Genomic DNA, 24,531 nt, shown 5'->3' with positions numbered 1-24,531 from the left:
AGATGACGCAATCTCAATCGCACTCCACACTGCCCTTTCCCACCTGGCCAAAAGGAACACCTATGTGAGAATGCTGTTCATTGACTACAGCCCAGTGTTCAACACCATAATGCCCACAAAGCTCATCATTAAGCTAAGGAACCTGGGTCTAAACACATCCCTCTGCAACTGGATCTTGGACTTCCTGATGGGCCGCCCCCAGGTGGTAAGGGTAGGCAACAACACATCTGCCACACTGATCCTCAACACCGGGCCCCTCAGGGGTGCATGCTTAGTCCCCTTCTGTACTCCCTGTTCTGCCATGACTGCGTGGCCAAGCACGACTCCAACACCATTACGTTTGCTGACGACACAACAGTGGTAGGTCTGATCACCGACAACGATTAGACAGCCTATAGGGAGGAGGTCAGAGACCTGGCAGTGTGGTGCCAGGACAGCAACCTCTCTCTCAATGTGAACAAAACAAAGGAGATGATCGTGGACTACAGGAAAAGGAGGGCCGAACAGGCCCCCATTAACATCGATGGGGCTGTAGTGGAGCGGGTCGAGAGTATCAAGTTCCTTGGTGTCCACATCACCAACAAACTATCATGGTCCAAACACACCAAGACAGTCGTGAAGAAGGCACGACAACACCTTTTCCCTCTCAGGAGACTGAAAAGATTTGGCATGGGTCCCCAGATCCTCAAAGTTCTACAGCTGCACCACCGAGAGCATCCTGACCGGTTGCATCACCGCCTGGAATGGCAACTGCTCGGCATCCGACCATAAGGCGCTACAAAGGGTAGTGCGTACGGCCCAATACATCACTGGAGCCAAGCTTCCTGCCATCCAGGACCTACAGTACCAGTCAAAAGTTTGGACACACCTACTCATTCAAGGTTTTTTCATTATTTTTACTATTTTCTACATTGTAGAATAATAGTGAAGACATCAAAACTATGAAATAACATAAATGGAATTATGTCATAACCAAAAAAGTGTTCAACAGATTCTTCAAATAAGCCACCCTTTGCCTTGACAGCTTCACCAACACCGTGGCTTTGTGAGACGCGGTGTGGGTGAACGGATGATCTCTGCATGTGTAGTTCCCACCGTAAAGCATGGAGGAGTAGGTGTTATGGTGTGGGGGTGCATTTTGATATGTGTTATTTCATAGTTTTGATGTCTTCACTAGTATTCTACAATGTAGAAAATACTAGAAATAAAGAAAAACCCTTGAATGAGTAGGTGTGTCCAAACCTTTGACTGGTAGTGTATATACTAGGCGGTGTCAGAGGAAGGCCCAAAAAATCGTCAGACTCCAGTCACCCAAGTCATAGACTGTTCTCTCTGTTACCGCACGGCAAGCGGTACCGGAGCGCCAAGTCTAGGTCCTAAAGGCTCTTAACAGCTTCTACCCCCAAGCTATAAGACTGCTGAACAATTAATAAAATGGCCACCCGGACTATTTACATTGACCCCCCCTTTGTTTTTACACTGCTGCTACTCGCTGTTTATTATCTATGCATAGTCACTTTACCCCTACCTACATGTACAAATTACCTCGACTAACCTGTACCCCCGCACATTGACTCGGTACCGGTGCCCCCTGTATATACAGTTGAAGTCGGAAGTTTACATACACCTTAGCAATACATTTAAACTCTGTTTTTCACAATTCCTGACATTTAATCCTAGTAAAAATTCCCTGTGTTAGGTCAGTTAGGATCACCACTTTATTTTAAGAATGTGAAATATCAGAATAATAGTAGAGTGATTTATTTCAGCAATTATTCACATTCCCAGTGGGTCATAAGTTTACATACACTCAATTAGTATTTGGTAGCATTGCCTTTAAATTGTTTAACTTGGGTCAAAACGTTTCGGGTAGCCTTCCACAAGCTTCCCACAATAAGTTGGGTGAATTTAGGCTCATTCCTCCTGACAGAGCTGGTGTAACTGAGTCAGGTTTGTAGGCCTCCTTGCTCGCACATGCTTTTTCAGTTCTGCCCACACATTTTCTATAGGATTGAGGTCAGGGCTTTGTGATTGCCATTCCAATACCTTGACTTTGTTGTCCTTAAGCCATTTTGCCACAACTTTGGAAGTATGCTTGGGGTCATTGTCCATTTGGAAGACCCATTTGCGACCAAGCTTTAACTTCCTGACTGATGTGGTCCTCTGTAGCTCAATTGGTAGAGCATGGCGCTTGTAACGCCAGGGTAGTGGGTTCGATCCCCGGGACCACCCATACGTAAAAATGTATGCACACATGACTGTAAGTGGCTTTGGATAAAAGTGTCTGCTAAATGGCTTATTATATTATTATTATTATGATGTCTTGAAATGTTGCTTCAATATATCCACATAATTTTCCTTCCTCATGGTGCCATCTATTTTGTGAAGTGCACCAGTCCCTCCTGCAGAAAAGTACCCGCACAGCATGACGCTGCCACCCCCGTGCTTCACGGTTGGGATGGTGTTCTTCAGCTTGCAAGCAACCCACTTTTTCCTCCAAACATAATGATGGTCATTATGGCCAAACAGTTCTATTTTTGTTTCATCAGACCAGAGGATATTTCTCCAAAAAGTACGATCTTTGTCCCCATGTGCAGTTGTAAACCGTAGTCTGGCTGTTTTAGAGCAGTGGCTTCTTCCTTGCTGAGCGGCCTTTCAGCTTATGTCGATATAGGACTTGTTTTATTGTGGATATAGATACTTTTGTACCTGTTTCCTCCAGCATCTTCACAAGGTCCTTTGCTGTTTTTCTGGGATTGATTTGCACTTTTCGCACCAAAGTACGTTCATCTCTAGGAGACAGAACACGTCTCCTTCCTGAGCGGTATGACGACTGCGTGCTCCCATGGTGTTTATACTTGCGTACTATTGTTTGTACAGATGAATGTGGTACCTTCAGGCGTTTGGAAATTGCTCCCAAGGATGAACCAGACTTGTGGAGGTCTACAAATTTTTTTCTGAGGTCTTGGCTGATTTCTTTTGATTTTCCCATGATGTCAAGCAAAGAGGCACTGAGTGTGAAGGTAGGCCTTGAAATACATCCACAGGTACACCTCCAATTGACTCAAATGATGTCAATTAGCCTATCAGGAGCTTCTAAAGCCATGACATCAATTTCTGGAATTTTCCAAGCTGTTTAAAGGCACATAATGTAAACTTCTGACCCACTGGAATTGTGATACAGTGAAATAATCTGTCTGTAAACAATTGTTGGAAAAATTACTTGTGTCATGCACAAAGTAGATGTCCTAACCGACTTGCCAAAACTATAGCTTCAACAAGTTTTTTTATATAAACAAGGTAATGAAAGCGGTACCTTATGACATTGCATGGCTAGGTGCCCAATCAGAATGCATTTTTGGATTTTAACTACTAAATATTACAATATTACTTCCTCCCTCCCAGCTCCTCAGATCATGAGCGCAGAACGGGAATATAGCCTCTGTTCTGGTCTGCGCTACCGGCAGGCCCAGCGGTGCTACATTGGCAAAACCGGGCATGGTAATTCATATACCATTTATGTTTATGGGGGGCACAAATTCTATCTTGGGGTTCCATGCCCGGCTTTGCCACCCCGTAAAGCGGACACGTGTGTGTGTGTGTGTGTGTGTGTACAGAGAGGGTTGCGGTGTGTGTTGCCATCACGGTGGATTTCCCATTTTCACTACTCGTATCACCTGTCGCTGCATGTTCCAGTTTCTAAGGACACTTTCATATTTCTGGTGAATGGCCTCTGCTGTGTGGTGTCCTTGTATGTGCTCGCAGCTCAACAACACCGTGTGGCCTTTTTTATATTTTACGGCAAATTACCAAATTCCTTCTCGTTCTCCATTTAGTTAGGTGCTCATAGTCCCAAGTAAACTATTTTAAAGAAAGCCTCATCAATTGCCTCTTTCTCTCCCGCGACACTGCCGGGACTTTACGTGCAGAAAAGTAATCTTTGAATGTGTCTTTCTCCTGCAAAGTTCGTTGCTGCTGCGTCTCCTTCTCTATAAATACAAATGTAAAGCTTAATTAGCCTACCTTAAATTAGCACCAAAGCAAGCCTAGACAGAAAGTCACGGATATACAGTACCAGTCAAAAGTTTGGACATTTTTTTTTACTATTTCTTACATTGTAGAATAATATTAAAGACATCAACTATTAGATAACAAATATGGAATCATGTACTAACCATAAAAGTGTTAAACAAATCAAAATATATTTTATATTTGAGATTCTTCAAATAGCCACCCTTTGCCTTGATGACAGCTTTGTACACTCTTGGCATTCTCTCAACCAGCTGAATGAGTAGGTGTGTCCAAACTGTTGACTGGTAGTGTAGGCCTAGCCAGACGTAGCCTATGTTTTTAATATAGGCCTAAATCGGCACGAAAATACATTGAAATTAATTTAATTGTCATATGAGCTCCACAAAACATGAATTGATGGCCTTTTCAATTATTCTAATATGAATAATAAACAGGTCTAGATCATGAAACTAAATGTGTATTTTTTAAAAATCTTTCTATATTTAGACCTAAAGCAGGGGTGTCCAATCCTGTTCCTGGAGAGCTACCCTCCTGTAGGTTTTCGCTCCAACCCCAGGTGTTACTAACCTGATTCATCTTATCAACCAGCTAATTATTAGAATCAGGTGTGCTAGATTAGGGTTGGAGCGAAAACCTACAGGACTGTAGCTCTCCAGGGACAGGGTTGGAGAGCCCTGGCCTAAAGGTTTTTTGACAAAATAACCCTATCAAAACAGAAAGTTCCTTGAAAGAGGTAATATGTCAGGACTATTGGGCCAGAATCAATGATAGCCTATTGTATAGATAATAGAACGAAAATGAACAAAACTTTTAAGAGATTTGATTTTTGGTGTATAAATACTTTGCTACAATAACACACTTAGCTAGCTACCCACCTCGTTCCTTTCTGTTAGCATGTGCACGTAGTACACCATCATGCTTTCGGGATACGTGTCTTTTCAGGCTCCACAATTATTATTTAGTTGTGGACACTACATCACCACACTCCCTCTCTTGCTCTTGGTCCTCATCGTTGTGAGCCACCTTGATTTTGCACCGGTGTGTTTTCAGTTTCTTGATTTAAAATATTTAACGAACTCCATGACCGTAGCTAAAGCAAGGGGCTATAGCAGCACACAAGTAGCCTACAAATGCATGCTGGGCCGGGCATGCCCTAAGCTCGTGAAGTGAGCGCTAATGGAGAGGTACTTGAGTGGAATTGGAGGGGGAAAGTAGGCCGATACTCCAGCCTTTGGGGAAACCCGCTCCGTGCTCCAGTCAAATTGGGCACGCTCTGCTCCGCTCACATACTCTGCTCTCGATCACAGGTGAAGGACCTTTTTTAAACGAACAAAAATACTTCTACAAGCAGTTGTTACAACAACAAGAAAATAGCTTCAAGTGTTGTGTCCAAATAACCGGTGGAGCCAACTAATAAAAGAATGGACGATCTGACCAGAGAAGTCCAGGACCTGAAGAACAGTTTGCAGTTCACCCAGGGTCAGCTCGATGAGTTTAATTAAAAAGAACAGCAAGATGACAGCAATCGGTAAGTCATTGAGAGAGGACATCAGTTCTGTAGTTGAATCCATGATAACAATGACGGATAAATCTGATTATCTCGAGGGACAATCAAGGCGGAACAACATTGTTGTGGAGAGACCTGGACGGAGTCTGAGGACGAAGTGAGAAATTATTTAGGAGAAACTGAAGCTGGACTGAAGGAAGATTGAGGTGGAGCGCACCCACAGGACTGGAAAACCCATCACCGGCCCAGGTGACAGGCCCAGGCCGATAGTGGTCAAGTTCCTGAGGTTCAAGGACAAGGTATCTGTTCTGGACAGAGCCAAGAACTTGAGAGGAACGTACAGTATATCTTCCTCAACGAGGACTATCCTGAAGCTGTGTGCCAGAAGAGGAAAGAACTTATCCCAGCCATGAAAGCTGCCAGAGCACGTGGGGATGTTGCTTACATCTGCTATGACAAGCTCATTGTCCATCCTCCTTCCCAAAAGCCTGGAAGCTTCAACCCTGCAGCACACACACACACACCAACTGGTTGATGGACTGCTGAATGGTTTTTTTTCTCTTTGTTTGTTATTTTCCATATTATGTCTATCTCTGATGAGCTACCCAGGAAAGGACTGAAAATAGCCCATATTAATATATGTAGCCTTAGAAATAAGGTTAATGAAATCAATAACTTGCTAACATCATATAACATTCATATTAGCCATTTCTGAGACTCACTTAGATAATTCATTTGATACAGCAGTAGCAATATAAGGATATAACATATACAGAAGAGACAGGAATGCCTATGGGGGAGGTGTTATATATATTCAGAGCCATATACCTGTAATGCTTCGAGAGGATCTCATGTCAAATGTTGTTGGAGTGTTGTGTGTCATTTTGGGGTGTTGCTATAAGCAACCAAGTGCTAACAGTTAGTATCTAAATAATGTGTGTGAAATGCTTGACAGTGTGTGTGTGTGTATATGTGTGTGTGTGTGTGATAAGAGAGAGGTCTATTTTCTGGGTGACCTGAACATTGACTGGTTAGCAACTAGCACTCCTCTCAAGGGGAAGCTTCTAACTGTGACTAATGTCTGTAATACGACCCAGGTTATCACTCAACCAACTAGTGTTGGATTTGTATTGATCATATCTTCACTAATGCTGCGGAGCTTTGCTCCAAAGCAATATTAGTTCCCATTGGCTGTAGTGAGTGACCATAACATTGTGGCAACAACAAGGAAAGCCGACGTGCCAAAGGTTGGGCCTAAAGTAATTTTATAAGAGATCATACTAAATGTTTTTCCTCAGGACTCTTGTTGAAGATTTGAAAAATGTGTGTTGGTCTGATGTGTATGAGGAAGTGAATCCAGATGCAGCACTGGAAGTATTTGTAGAAATATTAATGCAAATTTTTGACAAGCATGCATGCATGCATTGAATTGTAGAGCCCTCTGGAATGAAATGGAAAAATGGTATGGTTAAAAGAAATGATGCAAAAGAGATGGCAAACAAGTCAGGCTGCTAAGATGATTGGTTGACATACTGTAAATTGAGACATTTTGTGACTGACTAAACAAAAAGAACACAATGGAAAAATACTTTGGAGTATCTTAAATTATATCATGAGCAGAAACTCCAATTAATCTCCATCGTTCATTGAAACTGATGGGTCATTTATAACAAAACCTTTCGATATTGCCAATAATTTCAATGACTTTCACTAAATAAAATAGAAAATCAGAAGAGAAATTACAACATTGAACATCCAATGATAATGAAAGGATTGCTGTTTTGAATTTGGCCAAGTTAGTGTGGGAGAGGTGGAAAAACTATTGTTATCCATCATAATGATAAGCCACCAGGTATAGACAACCTTGATGGGAAGCTATTGAAAATGGTAGCAGACTGTATTGCCACCCATATTTGCCATGTCGTTAACCAAAGCCTAAAGGAGTGTGTATGTTCCACAGGCGTGGAAGGAAGCTAAAGTAATTCCACTGCCTAACAATAGTAAAGCACCCTTTGCTGGCTCTAACAGCCACCCAATCAGTTTGCTGCCTGTTCTTAGTAAACTGATGGAGAGAATTGTGTTTGACCAAATACAATGCTATTTTTTAAAGAACAAGTTAACTACTCACGTTCAGCATGCATATAAAGAAGGGCACTCAACTTGTACTGCACTGACTCAGATGACAGATGATTGGTTAAAATAAATGGATAATAACATGATAGATGGAGCTGTATTGTTAGATTGCAGTGCAGCCTTTGATGTTATTGATCATACATTGTTATTAAATAAACTCACTTGCTATGGCTTTACATCACCTGGCTGGAGAGTTAAGCCTATTTAACCAATAGAACCCAAAGAGTGTTCTTCAGTGGAAGCTTCTGTAACATCAGATATGTACAGTGCGGTGTCCTTCAGGGCAGTTGCCTTGGGCCGTTACTCTTCTCTATTTTTACTAATGATTTGCCGCTGGTCTTACACGAAGCTAGAATGACTATGTATGCGGATGATTCCACACTCTACATGTCAGCACCCAAAGCCAGTGAGCTCACTGAAATTCTAAATAAGGAGTTAGAGTCAGTATCGGAATTGGTGATTTAATAATAAACTGGTCTTAAATACATCTAAAACTAAAAGCATTGTAATTGGTTCAAAACATTCTCTAAGACCTAAACATCAACTGGAGTTCTGTATAAAGGGTGTGACCATTGAGCAAGTTGAGGTTAGCTAAACTCCTAGGTATAACATTGGATGGTCAATTATCATGGTCAAGTCATATTGACAAAGTTGTTGTGAAGACCAGGTGATTGATTGACGTGGCAGGTTGCAGCGTGGTAGGCACAGTTTGTCCCATGAATTAATCATAAAAATTGAGGATTAGCTGATAACTGCTAAACAAACATTCTAGATAATATAGAGAACCTTGAACTATTTATTGATCAGCAATTTGATATGCTCGAAAAAGAATCTGATACATCAAAGCGAACAAGAGAATACCTTTCCTCGAGCTCTGCGAGCGAATCTGAAGGGAAGCCGCTGTCTAAAAATTCCAAATGTAACATTGGAGGGGGACGTTTTTAATAACTATGTCTGCAGAAGATATAGCGTTGCTTACAGCCATGAGCGAGCAGTTAAAACAGCTGCATACAGTGGGGGGAAAAAAGTATTTAGTCAGCCACCAATTGTGCAAGTTCTCCCACTTAAAAAGATGAGAGAGGCCTGTAATTTTCATCATAGGTACACGTCAACTATGACAGACAAATTGAGGAAAAAAAATCCAGAAAATCACATTGTAGGATTTTTAATGAATTTAATAATAATAATAATAAAACAGCTGCATCTATTGCCTGGGCTACTGGGGGAGGTTGAGGCCTTAAAAACAGGAATGGATTAGAGTAATAAAATGACGGAAGAAATACGAGCGGAAAATAAGATAGAAAACTACCGTGGACTCCCTAGAAGACACTACAGAGAGGCTACAGTATGATAATAAAACAATGAAAGCCGAATTACTTGATCTAAAGTGCAGAAGTATGAAGAATATTGGAAATAAAGGAGGATGAAAATGAAAACACCTCACAGGTCCTCAACTGGCAGCTTCATTAAATAATACCCGCAAAACACCAGTCTCAACGACAACAGTGAAGAGGCGAAAACGCAGGAAAAAGTCAAGGTGTTCATGAAATGTAATCTCAAGATGACGGACGAACAGGTGGATACGATTGATTTTCAAAGGGCTCACTGTTTTCGGGTGGCAGAGCGGTGGGAAGGCCCCGTCCGATCGTAGCTACGCTAACTCACTATAAAATGAAGGTTGTCTTGTTACAACAGGGTAGGGACCTGAAGAACACCCCGTTCTCTATTAATGAACAATTTCCCAATGAAATAGTGGAGAGACGATGTGCCCTGTACCCCACTTTCATAAGGCTCCGAGCAGAGAAGCAGAATTTTCGTCTAGTGGGCGCCTCATAAAAAAATATAGAAAAATCATCATAGAAAAAGCCATATTTCAGACTGCCCATCTTAATCTTTTCTTTTTATTGGCCAGTCTGAGATATGGCTTTTTCTTTGCAACTCTGCCTAGAAGGTCAGCATCCCGGAGTCGCCTCTCACTGTTGACGTTGAGACTGGTGTTTTGCGGGTACTATTTAATGAAGCTGCCAGTTGAGGACCTGTGAGGTGCCTTTTTCTCAAGCTAGACACTAATGTATTTGTCCTCTTGCTCAGTTGTGCACTGGGGCCTCCCACTCCTCTTTCTATTTTGGTTAGACAGTTTGCGCTGTTCTGTGAAGGGAGTAGTACACAGCGTTGTACGACATCTTCAGTTTCTTGGTAATTTCTCGCATGGAATAGCCTTCATTTCTCAGAACAAGAATAGACTGACGAGTTTCAGAAGAAAGTTATTTGTTTCTGGCCATTTTGAGCCTGTAATCGAACCCACAATTGCTGATGCTCCAGATACTCAACTAGTCTCAAGAAGGCCAGTTTTATTGCTTCTTTAATCAGCACAACAGTTTTCAGCTGTGCTAACATAATTGCAAAAGGGTTTTCAAATTATCAATTAGCCTTTTTAAAATGATCAACTTGGATTAGCAAACACAACGTGCCATTGGAACACAGGACTGATGGTTGCTGGTAATGGACCTCTGTATGCCTATGTAGATATTCCATAAAAAATCAGCCGCTTCCAGCTACAATAGCCATTTACAACATTAACAATGTCTACAATGTATTTCTGATCAATTTCATGTTATTTTAATGGACAAAAAAATTGCTTTTCTTTTGAAAACAAGGACATTTCTAAGTGACCCCAAACTTTTGAACGGTAGTGTATATGTAGAAGAAAAGCTGTAAAAAAAAAAAAAAAAAAGTGTCCTCCGAAGAGGATGGGTTAAATACATTTTTAAAAAATGTGAAAATGGTGAGGGGTTGTTTTATAAAAAATATATTCTGCGTTTTTGATACAAATCAACTGTACTAGTTATTCAGGCTCTGGTCTTGTCCCATCTTGATTACTGTCCGGTAATATGGACTAGACTAGAGGATATGGTTAAGTGCAGCAAAGAAAGACCTAGCAAAGCTGCAGCTCTCTCAAAACAGAGCAGCACGCCTTGCCCTTAACTGCACATACAGAACTAACATCAACAACATGCATGCCTGTCTTTCCTGGTTGAGGGTTGACGAGAGATGAACTGCATAAATTCATGTTTATGTGAGAAATATTGTTTAAATTTTCCAAATTGTCCGAATAATCAACATACATACAACTCTGACAGACATACAGTCGTGGTCAAAAATGGGAATGGGAATAAGATCTGGGGAGTTTCCTGGCCATGGACCCACATTTTCGATGTTTTGTTCCCCAGGCCACCTAGTTATCACTTTTGCCTTATGGCAAGGTGCTCCATCATACTGGAAAAGGCATTGTTCGTCACCAAACTGTTCTTGGATCGTTGGGAGAAGTTTCTCTCGGAGGATGTGTTGGTACCATTCTTTATTCATGGCTGTGTTCTTTAGGCAAAATTGTGAGTGAGCCCTCTCCCTTGGCTGAGAAGCAACCCCACACATGAATGGTCTCAGGATGCTTTACTGTTGGCATGACACAGGACTGATGGTAGCGCTCACCTCCGGTGTTTTCCGGATGCCCAAAAAAATATCAGTCTGTCCCTGATGTTTTTCCTGGAGAGAAGTGGCTTCCTCGCTGCCCTTCTTGACACCAGGCCATCCTCCAAAAGATTTTGACTCACTGTGCGTGCAGATGCACTCACAACTGCCTGCTGCCATTCCTGAGCAAGCTCTGCACTGGTGGTGCCCAGATCCCGCAGCTGAATCAACTTTACGAGACGGTCCTGGCGCTTGCTGGACTTTCTTGGGCGCCCTGAAGCCTTCTTCACAACAATTGAACCTCTCTCCTTGAAGTTCTTGATGATCCGATAAATGGTTGATTTAGGTGCAATCTTAATAGCAGCAATATCCTTGCCAGTGAAGCCCTTTTTGTGCAAAGCAATGATGACGGCACGTGTTTCCTTGCAGGTAACCATGGTTAACAGAGGAAGAACAATGATTTCAAGCACCACCCTCCTTTTTAAAGCTTCCAGTCTGTTATTCTAACTCAATCAGCATGACAGAGTGATCTCCAGCCTTGTCCTCGTCAACACTCTCACCTGCGTTAACGAGAGAATCACTGACATGATGTCAGCTGGTCCTTTTGTGGCAGGGCTGAAATGCAGTGGAAATGTGTTTTTGGGATTAAGTTCATTTTCATGGCAAAGAGGGACTTTGCAATTAATTCTGGAGTATATGCAGATTGCCATCAGAAAAACTGAGGCAGCAGACTTTGTGAAAATTCATATTTGTGTCATTCTCAAAACGTTTGACCACGACTGTACTTACCCCACCAGACATGCCACCAGGGATCTCTTCACAGTCCGCAAATCTAGAACGAATTCAAGGCAACGGACATTATTATACAGAGCCATGATGACATGGAACTCCCATCTCAAATTACTCAAACCGCAAAATAAAAAACAAATAATGCAACACAACGCCTCTCCCCTATCTGACCTAGTTGTAATGTCTATGTTAATGTTTTTAAAAGTATATACATCTTAAAGTATTTTTGTCTGTAATATCTTTTTGGTTACGTGTCGGACCCCAGGAAGACTAGCTGTCGCTATTGCCGTCGGCTAATGTAACGTGGATCCCAATAAAATCTATAATGTTCCTCTCTTCTGAGTCTTCACCAGTAAATTAGGCTACTCCCTCTCACTAGCTTTCCTTCTCTACTTCTTCCTCTCTCGTTCCCCTTCTATCTCGGTAACAGTGTTCTATTGTGTTGCTAGGGGCTGTTGATGTCACTGAGGTAGCTGTAACATTCCTAAATCAATCTTTGGTCTCTCAGCGGGCTCTCTGTAGCTCTCCTGTGTGTCTGTCTGTGTTTTGTGAATGTGCAGGCCTGTGGGTACGCGTGCGTGTGTGTGTTCTATTGGGTGCTTGTTACGATGGTGACAGTGGCTCTGATATGGATGTTGATTCTCTCTCCAGGTGTTCTCCAACAGTGATGAAGCTCCCATTAACAAGAAGCTTCCCAAAGAGCTGCTGCTCAGGTTAGTTACACACACACACACACACTTTAAGCCCTGGGGCAAGCGCTCGCCTCAGGGCTTAAAGTGTGAGGTTAATTTATTAAAAAAGGACATGGCTGGCCTCACTTAGCAGACTGTTAACCTTGAGTGGTTAGGTGTGTGTGTGTGTCACCTTTTGGGGGCATTGTGTGTAGATGGGTGAGGGGAAAACAAATCTATATAATTCATTTTGAATTCAGGCTGTAATACAACAAAATGTGGAATAAGTCAAAGGGGTATGAATATTTTCTGAAGGCACTGTACTATATACAGTGGGGAAAAAAAGTATTTAGTCAGCCACCAATTGTGCAAGTTCTCCCACTTAAAAAGATGAGAGAGGCCTGTAATTTTCATCATAGGTACACGTCAACTATGACAGACAAATTGAGGAAAAAAAATCCAGAAAATCCCATTGTAGGATTTTTAATGAATTTATTTGCAAATTATGGTGGAAAATAAGTATTTGGTCACCTACAAACAAGCAAGATTTCTGGCTCTCACAGACCTGTAACTTCTTCTTTAAGAGGCTCCTCTGTCCTCCACTCGTTACCTGTATTAATGGCACCTGTTTGAACTTGTTATCAGTATAAAATACACCTGTCCACAACCTCAAACAGTCACACTCCAAACTTCACAATGGCCAAGACCAAAGAGCTGTCAAAGGACACCAAAAACAAAATTGTAGACCTGCACCAGGCTGGGAAGACTGAATCTGCAATAGGTAAGCAGCTTGGTTTGAAGAAATCAACTGTGGGAGCAATTATTAGGAAATGGAAGACATACAAGACCACTGATAATCTCCCTCGATCTGGGGCTCCACGCAAGATCTCACCCCATGGGGTCAAAATGATCACAAGAACGGTGAGCAAAAATCCCAGAACCACACGGGGGGACCTAGTGAATGACCTGCAGAGAGCTGGGACCAAAGTAACAAAGCCAACCATCAGTAACACACTACGCCACCAGGGACTCAAATCCTGCAGTGCGAGACGTGTCCCCCTGCTTAAGCCAGTACATGTCCAGGCCCGTCTGAAGTGCATTTGGATGATCCAGAAGAGGATTGGGAGAATGTCATATGGTCAGATGAAACCAAAATATAACTTTTTGGTAAAAACTCAACTCGTCATGTTTGGAGGACAAAGAATGCTGAGTTGCATCCAAAGAACACCATACCTACTGTGAAGCATGGGGTTGGAAACATCATGCTTTGGGGCTGTTTTTCTGCAAAGGGACCAGGACGACTGATCCGTGTAAAGGAAAGAATGAATGGGGCCATGTATCGTGAGATTTTGAGTGAAAACCTCCTTCCATCAGCAAGGGCATTGAAGATGAAACGTGGCTGGGTCTTTCAGCATGACAATGATCCCAAACACACCGCCCGGGCAACGAAGGAGTGGCTTCGTAAGAAGCATTTCACGGTCCTGGAGTGGCCTAGCCAGTCTCCAGATCTCAACCCCATAGAAAATCTTTGGAGGGAGTTGAAAGTCTGTGTTGCCCAGCGACAGCCCCAAAACATCACTGCTCTAGAGGAGATCTGCATGGAGGAATGGGCCAAAATACCAGCAACAGTGTGTGAAAACCTTGTGAAGACTTACAGAAAACGTTTGACCTGTGTCATTGCCAACAAAGGGTATATAACAAAGTATTGAGAAACTTTTGTTATTGACCAAATACTTATTTTCCACCATCATATGCCAATAAATTCATAAAAAATCCTACAATGTGATTTTCTGGAAAAATATTCTCATTTTGTCTGTCATAGTTGACGTGTACCTATGATGAAAATTACAGGCCTCTCTCATCTTTTTAAGTGGGAGAACTTGCACAATTGGTGGCTGACTAAATACTTGTTTTCCCCACTGTACACACACACACACACACACACACACACAAACAGGATTGTGTGTGTGTGATTAAAGCGGAACATGGCCTCCACCACGCCCATCAGCCAGTCAGAGAGCCGATCGATCAGCTCTCAGCTGATTGTTCAGCAGCTCCATTAACCACTGATCAATGAGGTGTGTGTGTGTGTACATGACATGTGCCCCAACGTTCCCTAGCTGACCCCACACACACACACACACACACACACAGCCTTTGTCTCTGTCCATGAGAGGGAATAATGGAAAGTGCTAGTTTCCTGAGGGTGTGTGAGGGTCGGGGTGGGAGGTTGTGTGAGGGTCGGGGTGGGAGGTTGTGTGGGATTAAAGGATAACTAATAGGAGGAACTGTCTGTGTGTGACCTAACCCACTGGCTTACCCTGTTGGCTAATAGCTACATGCTAACTCAATTGGCCTATTCCTCATGCTATTGCTAAATTGACAGGCCAGTCTCTTTGTAAAACTATAAGAATGCTCTTTGTCTCTCTGTAGAATCTTCTCCAATCTGGATGTGATCACATTGTGCAGGTGTGCCCAGGTGTCCAAGGTAAGGCCCACCCCTACAGACATTACAGACTGACTGGTATCATAACTACTCAGTGTGATTTGTAGAGCAGTCAGTCGTCAAGGTTCCTCATCATGTTTAACGCGCCCTACTGAAATCAAATCAAATCTTTTTCGTCACATGCTTCGTTTAACAACAGATGTAGACTAACTAAATGCTTAGTTACGGCCCTTCCCAACAATGCAGAGAATAATAACAACAAGGAATATATACACAACGAATAACGATAACATGGCTATATACACAGGGTAGCAGTACTGAGTCAATATGCAGGGGTACGAGGTGATAACATGGCTATACACAGGGTAGCAGTACTGTGTCAATGTGCAGGGGTACGAGGTGATAACATGGCTATATACACAGGGTAGCAGTACTGAGTCAATATGCAGGGGTATGAGGTGATAACATGGCTATATACACAGGGTAGCAGTACTGTGTCTATGTGCAGGGGTACGAGGTGATAACATGGCTATACACAGGGTACCAGTACTGTGTCCATGTGCAGGGGTACGAGGTGATAACATGGCTATATACACAGGGTAGCAGTACTGAGTCAATATGCAGGGGTATGAGGTGATAACATGGCTATATACACAGGGTAGCAGTACTGAGTCAATATGCAGGGGTATGAGGTGATAACATGGCTATATACACAGGGTAGCAGTACTCAGTCAATGTGCAGGGGTACGAGGTGATAACATGGCTATATACACAGGGTAGCAGTACTGAGTCAATGTGCAGGGGTACGAGGTGATAACATGGCTATATACACAGGGTAGCAGTACTGAGTCAATGTGCAGGGGTACGAGGTGATAACATGGCTATATACACAGGGTAGCAGTACTGAGTCTATGTGCAGGGGTACGAGGTGATAACATGGCTATATACACAGGGTAGCAGTACTGAGTCTATGCAGGGGTATGAGGTGATAACATGGCTATATACACAGGGTAGCAGTACTGAGTCTATGCAGGGGTATGAGGTGATAACATGGCTATATACACAGGGTAGCAGTACTGTGTCTATGTGCAGGGGTACGAGGTGATAACATGGCTATATACACAGGGTTGCAGTACTGAGTCTATGCAGGGGTACGAGGTGATAACATGGCTATATACACAGGGTAGCAGTACTGAGTCTATGCAGGGGTATGAGGTGATAACATGGCTATATACACAGGGTAGCAGTACTGTGTCTATGTGCAGGGGTACGAGGTGATAACATGGCTATATACACAGGGTAGCAGTACTGTGTCTATGTGCAGGGGTACGAGGTGATAACATGGCAAATACACAGGGTAGCAGTACTGAGTCAATGTGCAGGGGTACGAGGTGATAACATGGCTATATACACAGGGTAGCAGTACTGAGTCAATGTGAAGGGGTACGAGGTGGTAACATGGCTATATACACAGGGTAGCAGTACTGTGTCTATGTGCAGGGGTATGAGGTGATAACATGGCTATATACAGTGGGGAAAAAAAGTATTTAGTCAGCCACCAATTGTGCAAGTTCTCCCACTTAAAAAGATGAGAGAGGCCTGTAATTTTCACCATAGGTACACGTCAACTATGACAGACAAAATGAGAAAACAAATCCAGAAAATCACATTGTAGGATTTTTAATGAATTTATTTGCAAATTATGGTGGAAAATAAGTATTTGGTCAATAACAAAAGTTTCTCAATACTTTGTTATATACCCTTTGTTGGCAATGACACAGGTCAAACGTTTTCTGTAAGTCTTCACAAGGTTTTCACACACTGTTGCTGGTATTTTGGCCCATTCCTCCATGCAGATCTCCTCTAGAGCAGTGATGTTTTGGGGCTGTCGCTGGGCAACACAGACTTTCAACTCCCTCCAAAGATTTTCTATGGGGTTGAGATCTGGAGACTGGCTAGGCCACTCCAGGACCTTGAAATGCTTCTTACGAAGCCACTCCTTCGTTGCCCGGGCGGTGTGTTTGGGATCATTGTCATGCTGAAAGACCCAGCCACGTTTCATCTTCAATGCCCTTGCTGATGGAAGGAGGTTTTCACTCAAAATCTCACGATACATGGCCCCATTCATTCTTTCCTTTACACGGATCAGTCGTCCTGGTCCCTTTGCAGAAAAACAGCCCCAAAGCATGATATTTCCACCCCCATGCTTCACAGTAGGTATGGTGTTCTTTGGATGCAACTCAGCATTCTTTGTCCTCCAAACACGATGAGTTGGGTTTTTACCCAAAAGTTATATTTTGGTTTCATCTGACCATATGACATTCTCCCAATCCTCTTCTGGATCATCCAAATGCACTCTAGCAAACTTCAGACGGGCCTGGACATGTACTGGCTTAAGCAGGGGGACACGTCTGGCACTGCAGGATTTGAGTCCCTGGCAGCGTAGTGTGTTACTGATGGTAGGCTTTGTTACTTTGGTCCCAGCTCTCTGCAGGTTATTCACTAGGTCCCCCCGTGTGGTTCTGGGATTTTTGCTCACCGTTCTTGTGATCATTTTGACCCCATGGGGTGAGATCTTGCGTGGAGCCCCAGATCGAGGGAGATTATCAGTGGTCTTGTATGTCTTCCATTTCCTAATAATTGCTCCCACAGTTGATTTCTTCAAACCAATCTGCTTACCTATTGCAGATTCAGTCTTCCCAGCCTGATGCAGGTCTACAATTGTGTTTCTGGTGTCCTTTGACAGCTCTTTGGTCTTGGCCATAGTGGAGTTTGGAGTGTGACTGTTTGAGGTTGTGGACAGGTGTCTTTTATACTGATAACAAGTTCAAACAGGTGCCATTAATACAGGTAATGAGTGGAGGACAAAGGAGCCTCTTAAAGAAGAAGTTACAGGTCTGTGAGAGCCAGAAATCTTGCTTGTTTGTAGGTGACTAAATACTTATTTTCCACCATAATTTGCAAATAAATTCATTACAAATCCTACAATGTGATTTTCTGGATTATTTTTCTCAATTTGTCTGTCATAGTTGACGTGTACCTATGATGAAAATTACAGGCCTCTCTCATCTTTTTAAGTGGGAGAACTTGCACAATTGGTGGCTGACTAAATACTTTTTTCCCCCACTGTACACAGGGTAGCAGTACTGTGTCCATGTGCAGGGGTACGAGGTAATTGAGGTAGATATGTACATATAGGTAGGGGTAAAGTGACTAGGCAACAGGATAGACAAACAGTAACAGCAGCGTATGTGATGAGTCAAAAGAGTTTATGCAAAGAGGGTCAATGCATATAGTCCAGGTAGCTATTTGGTTAACTATTTAGCAGTCTTATGGCTTGGGGGTAGAAGCTGTTCAGGGTCCTGTTGGTTCCAGACTTGCCATGCGGTAGCAGATCGAACCGTCTGTAACTTGGGTGGCTGGAGTCTTTAGGGCCTTCCTCTGACACCGCCCTCTGCAGCGCCTTGCGGTCGGATGCCGAGCAGTTGCCATACCAAGCGGTGATGCAGCCAGTCAAGATGCTCTCAATGGCGCAGCTGTAGAAGTTTGTGACGATCTGAGGGCCCATGCCAAATATTTTAAGCCTCCTGAACACAGCCCTGCTGTGTGGTGTATGACTGATAACACCATCACACTCTCTCTTCCTCTCTCTCCCCATATCTCTCTCTTTCTCTCTCTCTCTCTCTCTCCTCTCAGGCGTGGAATGTCCTGGCCTTGGATGGTAGTAACTGGCAGAAGATTGACCTGTTCAACTTCCAGACAGACATAGAGGTGAGAGGTCAGGGGAGGTGATCCTACATATACACATTCGTAGGTCTCTCTCTCCTCTCTCTCTCTCTCCTCTCCCTACTCTCTGTCTCTCTCTCTCGTAATGTTTGTGTAATGAATGAAGACTGGTTAAAAATTCTCTCCACTCCTCCTCTCTCTAGGGTAGAGTAGTGGAGAACATCTCCAAGCGATGTGGAGGCTTCCTAAGGCAGCTGAGTTTGAGGGGATGTCTCAGTGTGGGAGACGCATCCATGAAGTGAGTCCTTCTCCATAGGGCCTCTTACACTCTTAGTATAACCAACTCACTGTGGTTCATAGGGATGTAACGATTCACCGATAGGCATCGGTCCCCGATTCAAATGTTTAAGATGCAACTGCATCGGTCTGCGGACCCCTAACTGATCCAAATGTAGCATGCATCGGTCAGAAAATCGATTCAAACATTACGAATCGGTGATTCACCTTCCAGAAATACCTTATCTTTTGTGACAACTGATGCGTCCTCTCCTTCAGTGTCGAAACTGCATGTAACTGTGTTGACAGTCATTGATCTACAAGTCATTTAGCGTGCCGACCAACCTCAGGGAATATCAGTAGCCTAGTACATAATAGTACTTAGCCAAAAACTTAATCTGCAAAGATGACAAGTTATTTAGTGGGTGATGGTGATTTCAGAACCAAAGTGGGGGGACAAAAAACAGGCTACATTGACTAGATGCCAAGTCTCCCTTACGGCTCAGATCAGTACATACACCATAGACATACACCATAGACATACAGAGTTCAAAATGGATTAATACCCCATAATACACACAATACCCCATAATGACAAAGTGAAAACATATTTTTGCAAATTTATTGAAAATGAAATACTGAAATATCTCATTTACCTAAGTATTCACATCCCTGAGTCAATACATGTTAGAATTTCCTTTGGCAGCGATTACAGCTGTGAGTCTTTCTGGGTAAGTCTCTAAGAGCTTTGCACACCTGGATTGTAAAATATTTGCACTTTTTCTTTTTTTTTATTCTTCAAGCTCTGTCAAATTGGTTGTTGATCATTGCTAGACAACCATTTAACTCTTGCCATAGATGTTTATGCCAATTTAAGTCAAAACTGTAATTATGCCACTCAGGAAGCAACTCCATTGTATATTTGGGCTTGTGTTTTAGGGGTTTGTCCTGCTGAAAGGTGAATTTGTCTCCCAGTGTCTGTTGGAAAGCAGACTGAACCAGGTTTTCCTCTAGGATTTTGCCTGTGCTTAGCTCTATTCTGTTTATTTTTATCCTAAAAAACTCCCTAGTCCTTGCAGATGACAAGCATACCCATAACATGATGCAGCCACCACCATGCTTGAAAATATGAAGAGTGGTACTCAGTTTTGTGTTGTGTTGGATTTGCCCTAAACATAATGCTTTGTATTCAGGACATAGTTACTTTCTTTGTCACATTTTTTAGCAGTTTTACTTTAGAGCCTTATTGCAAACAGGATGCATGTTTTGGAATATTTGTATTCTGTACAGACTTCTTTCTTTTCACTTTGTCATTTAGGTTAGTATAGTGGAGTAACTACAATGTTGTTGATCCATCATCAGTTTTAGCCATTAAACTCTGTAACTGTTTTTAAGTCACCATTGGCCTCATGGTGAAATCCCTGAGCGGTTTCCTTCCTCTCCGGCAAAGTGTAACCATCCAAAGTGTAATTATTAACTTCACCATGCTCAAAAGGGATATTCAATGTCTGCTTTTTATTTTTTACCCATCTACCAATAGGTGCCCTTCTTTGCGAGGCATTGGAAAACCTCCCTGGTCTTTGTTGTTGAATCTGTGTTTGAAATTCACTGCTCAACTGATCGACCTTACAGATAATTGTATGTGTGGGGTACAGAGATGAGGTAGTCATTCAAAAATCATGTTAAACACTATTATTGCACACAGAGTGAGTACATGCAACTTATTATGTGACTTGTTAAGACATTTTTACTCCGGAATTTAGTTAGGCTTGCAGTATGAAAATGTATGCACTCACTAACTGTAAGTTGCTCTGGATAAGAGCGTCTGCTAACTGACTAAAATGTAAAATGTAAAATGTAAATAACAAAAGGGTTGAATACTTATTGACTAGTGCTGAGCGATTAGTGCATTTTGAGGTAGGTTCTGTTTCGGTTAGATTATTTAAAAAATAAAAGGATTTCGGTTTCGATAAAACATTTTTTAAACATGAAATGCATTATGTGGGTTGAACGCTGTAACAACACAGAATAAAACAATGAATAAAAGTCCCATGATGGTAGTATGTATTTTCAGATACCTCGCGAAGCAACAGCTAGCTGCTCTCTATATCACCTCAGGGTCGCGCGTTCTTCTCTCTTCAGTAGCAGGCGTAAAAGAGAAACACCGACCGGACAAGTAAATGCACAATGGATTATGGTCATTGTAGTTAATTACCAAGTTTTATGTGCTAAACCTATGTAGAATATTGGCCTTTTGGAAACTACAATTCCCTACTACAATCGCACAGTTCAGGCTGGATCTGATTTAAATCTAGAGAAACTGTGTGATGTGCGCATTGAGCTCACAAAAAAAAAACAGAACAAAATGACATTCAAATAATTGAACAGACATCGGTCAATTCGTTGTTTTAAAAAACTAAAAATAACAAATGTTGGTTAATCGCTCAGCATTATTATTGACTCAAGACATTTCAGCTTTTCATTTTTTTTTTATTAATTTGGGAAGGGGTGTAGACCAGTGACACATCTCAATTTAATCGATTTTAAATTCAGGCTGTAACACAACAAAAATGTGGAAAAAGTCAAGGGGTGTGAATACTTTCTGAAGGCACTGTACATTTACACACACACACACAGAAGTCAGCTCAGAGAGGCCGAGCTCATGATCTCCATCAACAACAAATTTTAATTTAGGATGGAAAATAAGTGTTTTGCAACAAATGTTAGTGCGTCGAATCATATCGCCTCGAATCGCATCGTTTCGTTCCTCTAATCAAACCGAATCACACCTAAATATTTTCTAACTAAAACGTACCGTTCCTGTATCGTATCGGAGCCCATGCATCTAGATACGTATCGAATCGTCTCGAAAGGGAAATATGCACATCCCTAGTTATTCAGTTACTTCTCCATGACTCTGGTATTTGTATACCTATGATGACTCTGTCACCTGTCAGGACGTTTTCCCAGAACTGCCGTAACATTGAGGTGTTGAACCTGAACGGCTGCACTAAGATCACAGACAGCACCTGCCTCAGCCTCTCCAAGTTCTGCTGCAAACTCCGACAGCTGGACCTCACCTCCTGTGTGTCTGTTACCAACCACTCCCTCAAAGCTCTCAGGTCAGTGTCCTAAACGGTTCCCTGTGTAGTGCACCACTTCTGGCCAAGGCTCAAGGGTTGCACTTTATTTTACGCTCCAGAAGTTACAAAAGGTATTTACTAGAAGGGTAAAATGGTACATAATGGTTACATAGTAATAACCAATAAATTACATGTTTGTTTCTTTAGGATTCATTACAACAAACACCATTTATTACCAGGTACAACAAATCCCCCATTGTTAGCGTATCATTACCGGGTACAACAAATCCCCCATTGTTACCTTATCATTACCGGGTACAACAAATCCCCCATTGTTACCTTATCATTACCGGGTACAACAATTCCCCCATTGTTAGCGTATCATTACCGGGTACAACAAATCCCCCATTGTTACCATATCATTACCGGGTACAACAAATCCCCCATTGTTACCTTATCATTACCGGGTACAACAATTCCCCCATTGTTACCATATCATTACCGGGTACAACAATTCCCCCATTGTTACCATATCATTACCGGGTACAACAATTCCCCCCATTGTTACCTTATCATTACCGGGTACAACAATTCCCCCATTGTTACCATATCATTACCGGGTACAACAATTCCCCCATTGTTACCATATCATTACCGGGTACAACAATTCCCCCATTGTTACCATATCATTACCGGGTACAACAAATCCCCCATTGTTACCATATCATTACCGGGTACAACAATTCCCCCATTGTTACCATATCATTACCGGGTACAACAATTCCCCCATTGTTACCATATCATTACCGGGCACAACAATTCCCCCATTGTTACCATATCATTACCGGGTACAACAATTCCCCCATTGTTACCATATCATTACCGGGTACAACAATTCCCCCATTGTTACCATATCATTACCGGGTACAACAATTCCCCCATTGTTACCATATCATTACCGGGTACAACAATTCCCCCATTGTTACCATATCATTACCGGGTACAACAATTCCCCCATTGTTACCATATCATTACCGGGTACAACAATTCCCCCATTGTTACCATATCATTACCGGGTACAACAATTCCCCCATTGTTACCATATCATTACCGGGTACAACAAATCCCCCATTGTTACCTTATCATTCCAGTGGAAACAGTAACGTAACATGCAGTGTAATACATAGTAAGAAAACAGGGGGTGTGTGTGTCTCCACTTAGTGATGGCTGTAGTATTTTGGAGACATTGAACCTGTCGTGGTGTGACCAAATCACCAGAGATGGCATCGAGGCTCTGGCCAGGGGCTGTAACAGCCTACGAGGCCTGTTCCTACGTGGCTGCACACAGGTACACACACACACACACACAAATAAACATGATCGTATTGATTATCAGTAGTGATTAGTTTCTCTGTGTTGTGTTCTGTACAGTTGGAGGACGGAGCACTGAAACACCTCCAGAAACACTGTCCTGAACTAACCACTATCAACATGCAGTCCTGCTCAGTAAGACACAGAGAGAGAGAGAGACGGAGAGTGTGTGTGTGTGTGTGTGTGAAAGACAGATAATGTGTGTGTGTTATTTATATGACAGATGATAGCTTGGTGTGTGTGCTTGCGTGTGTATTGTGTGTGTGTGTGTGTGTGTGTTTACAGCAGATAACTGATGATGGCTTGGTCACTCTGTGTCGGGGTTGTCACAAGCTGCAGATCCTGTGTGTCTCTGGCTGCAGTAACATTACAGACGCCTCTCTCACCGCTCTGGGTCTCAACTGCCCCCGACTCAAGTAAGAAATGTCCCCCTTTCTCCTCATAATTGTGGATGAGGTCTGCTGATAAACACAATGAGGTCTACTGATAAACACACCATAACGTCCACATAACCAACGCACAACCAATGTGTGTGTATCAGGATCTTGGAGGCTGCACGATGTTCACATGTTACAGATGCTGGGTTTACTGTACTGGCCAGGGTAAGTGCTTCTTTGTCTTTCTCCTTCTATTTCCATCATGGCATTTCCTCTGTCTTGACTTGTTTCTTCTGTCTTCAAATCTCTTACATGTTAAATTCACAAATCAAAACTGAAAATGTTGACCTGATGTGACTTTTGTTTCAACAGAATTGTCACGAAATGGAAAAAATGGATTTAGAAGAATGCATTTTGGTAAGATTTCATGGGGTTCTTTTCTCGTTGAATGCAACCGTAGATTGAGTCCATCAGCATTTGATTGAGCCTATCTGAGTCTTATGTACTGTATCTGGGTTTGATTGAGCCTGTCTACTCTCACAGGTGACTGACAACACTCTAGTCCAGCTCGCTATTCACTGCCCTCACCTGCAAGCACTGGTACGTACGTGTGTGTGTGTGTGTGTGTATGTGTGTGTGTGTGTATTACAGT

At 42.5% G+C, this 24,531-nt stretch overlaps 1 protein-coding gene across 2 annotated transcripts in view; it reads left to right on the top strand.

Annotated features, from left to right (window-relative positions):
- Window positions 1-24,531, top strand: part of LOC121572265 (F-box/LRR-repeat protein 2) — a 35,136-nt gene that overhangs the window by 5,667 nt on the left and 4,938 nt on the right. The window contains exons 2-12 of one of the 2 annotated variants that reach the window (XM_041884282.2): window positions 12,581-12,642; window positions 15,034-15,088; window positions 18,743-18,817; window positions 18,976-19,070; window positions 22,006-22,170; window positions 23,353-23,479; window positions 23,563-23,637; window positions 23,791-23,918; window positions 24,044-24,104; window positions 24,252-24,296; window positions 24,423-24,479. In XM_041884282.2, coding sequence (XP_041740216.1) covers window positions 12,581-12,642; window positions 15,034-15,088; window positions 18,743-18,817; window positions 18,976-19,070; window positions 22,006-22,170; window positions 23,353-23,479; window positions 23,563-23,637; window positions 23,791-23,918; window positions 24,044-24,104; window positions 24,252-24,296; window positions 24,423-24,479 — 945 coding nt within the window. Of the gene's footprint in view, window positions 1-12,580; window positions 12,643-15,033; window positions 15,089-18,742; window positions 18,818-18,975; window positions 19,071-22,005; window positions 22,171-23,352; window positions 23,480-23,562; window positions 23,638-23,787; window positions 23,919-24,043; window positions 24,105-24,251; window positions 24,297-24,422; window positions 24,480-24,531 lie in introns of both variants that reach the window. The other variant, XM_041884281.2, reaches the window with a different exon arrangement.

The sequence above is a fragment of the Coregonus clupeaformis genome, chromosome 8 (genome assembly GCF_020615455.1).
Source record: "Coregonus clupeaformis isolate EN_2021a chromosome 8, ASM2061545v1, whole genome shotgun sequence".
NCBI lineage: Eukaryota > Metazoa > Chordata > Actinopteri > Salmoniformes > Salmonidae > Coregonus > Coregonus clupeaformis.
The sequence above is the reverse complement of the archived record's forward strand: the minus strand, read 5'-3'. Positions and strand labels throughout refer to the sequence as shown.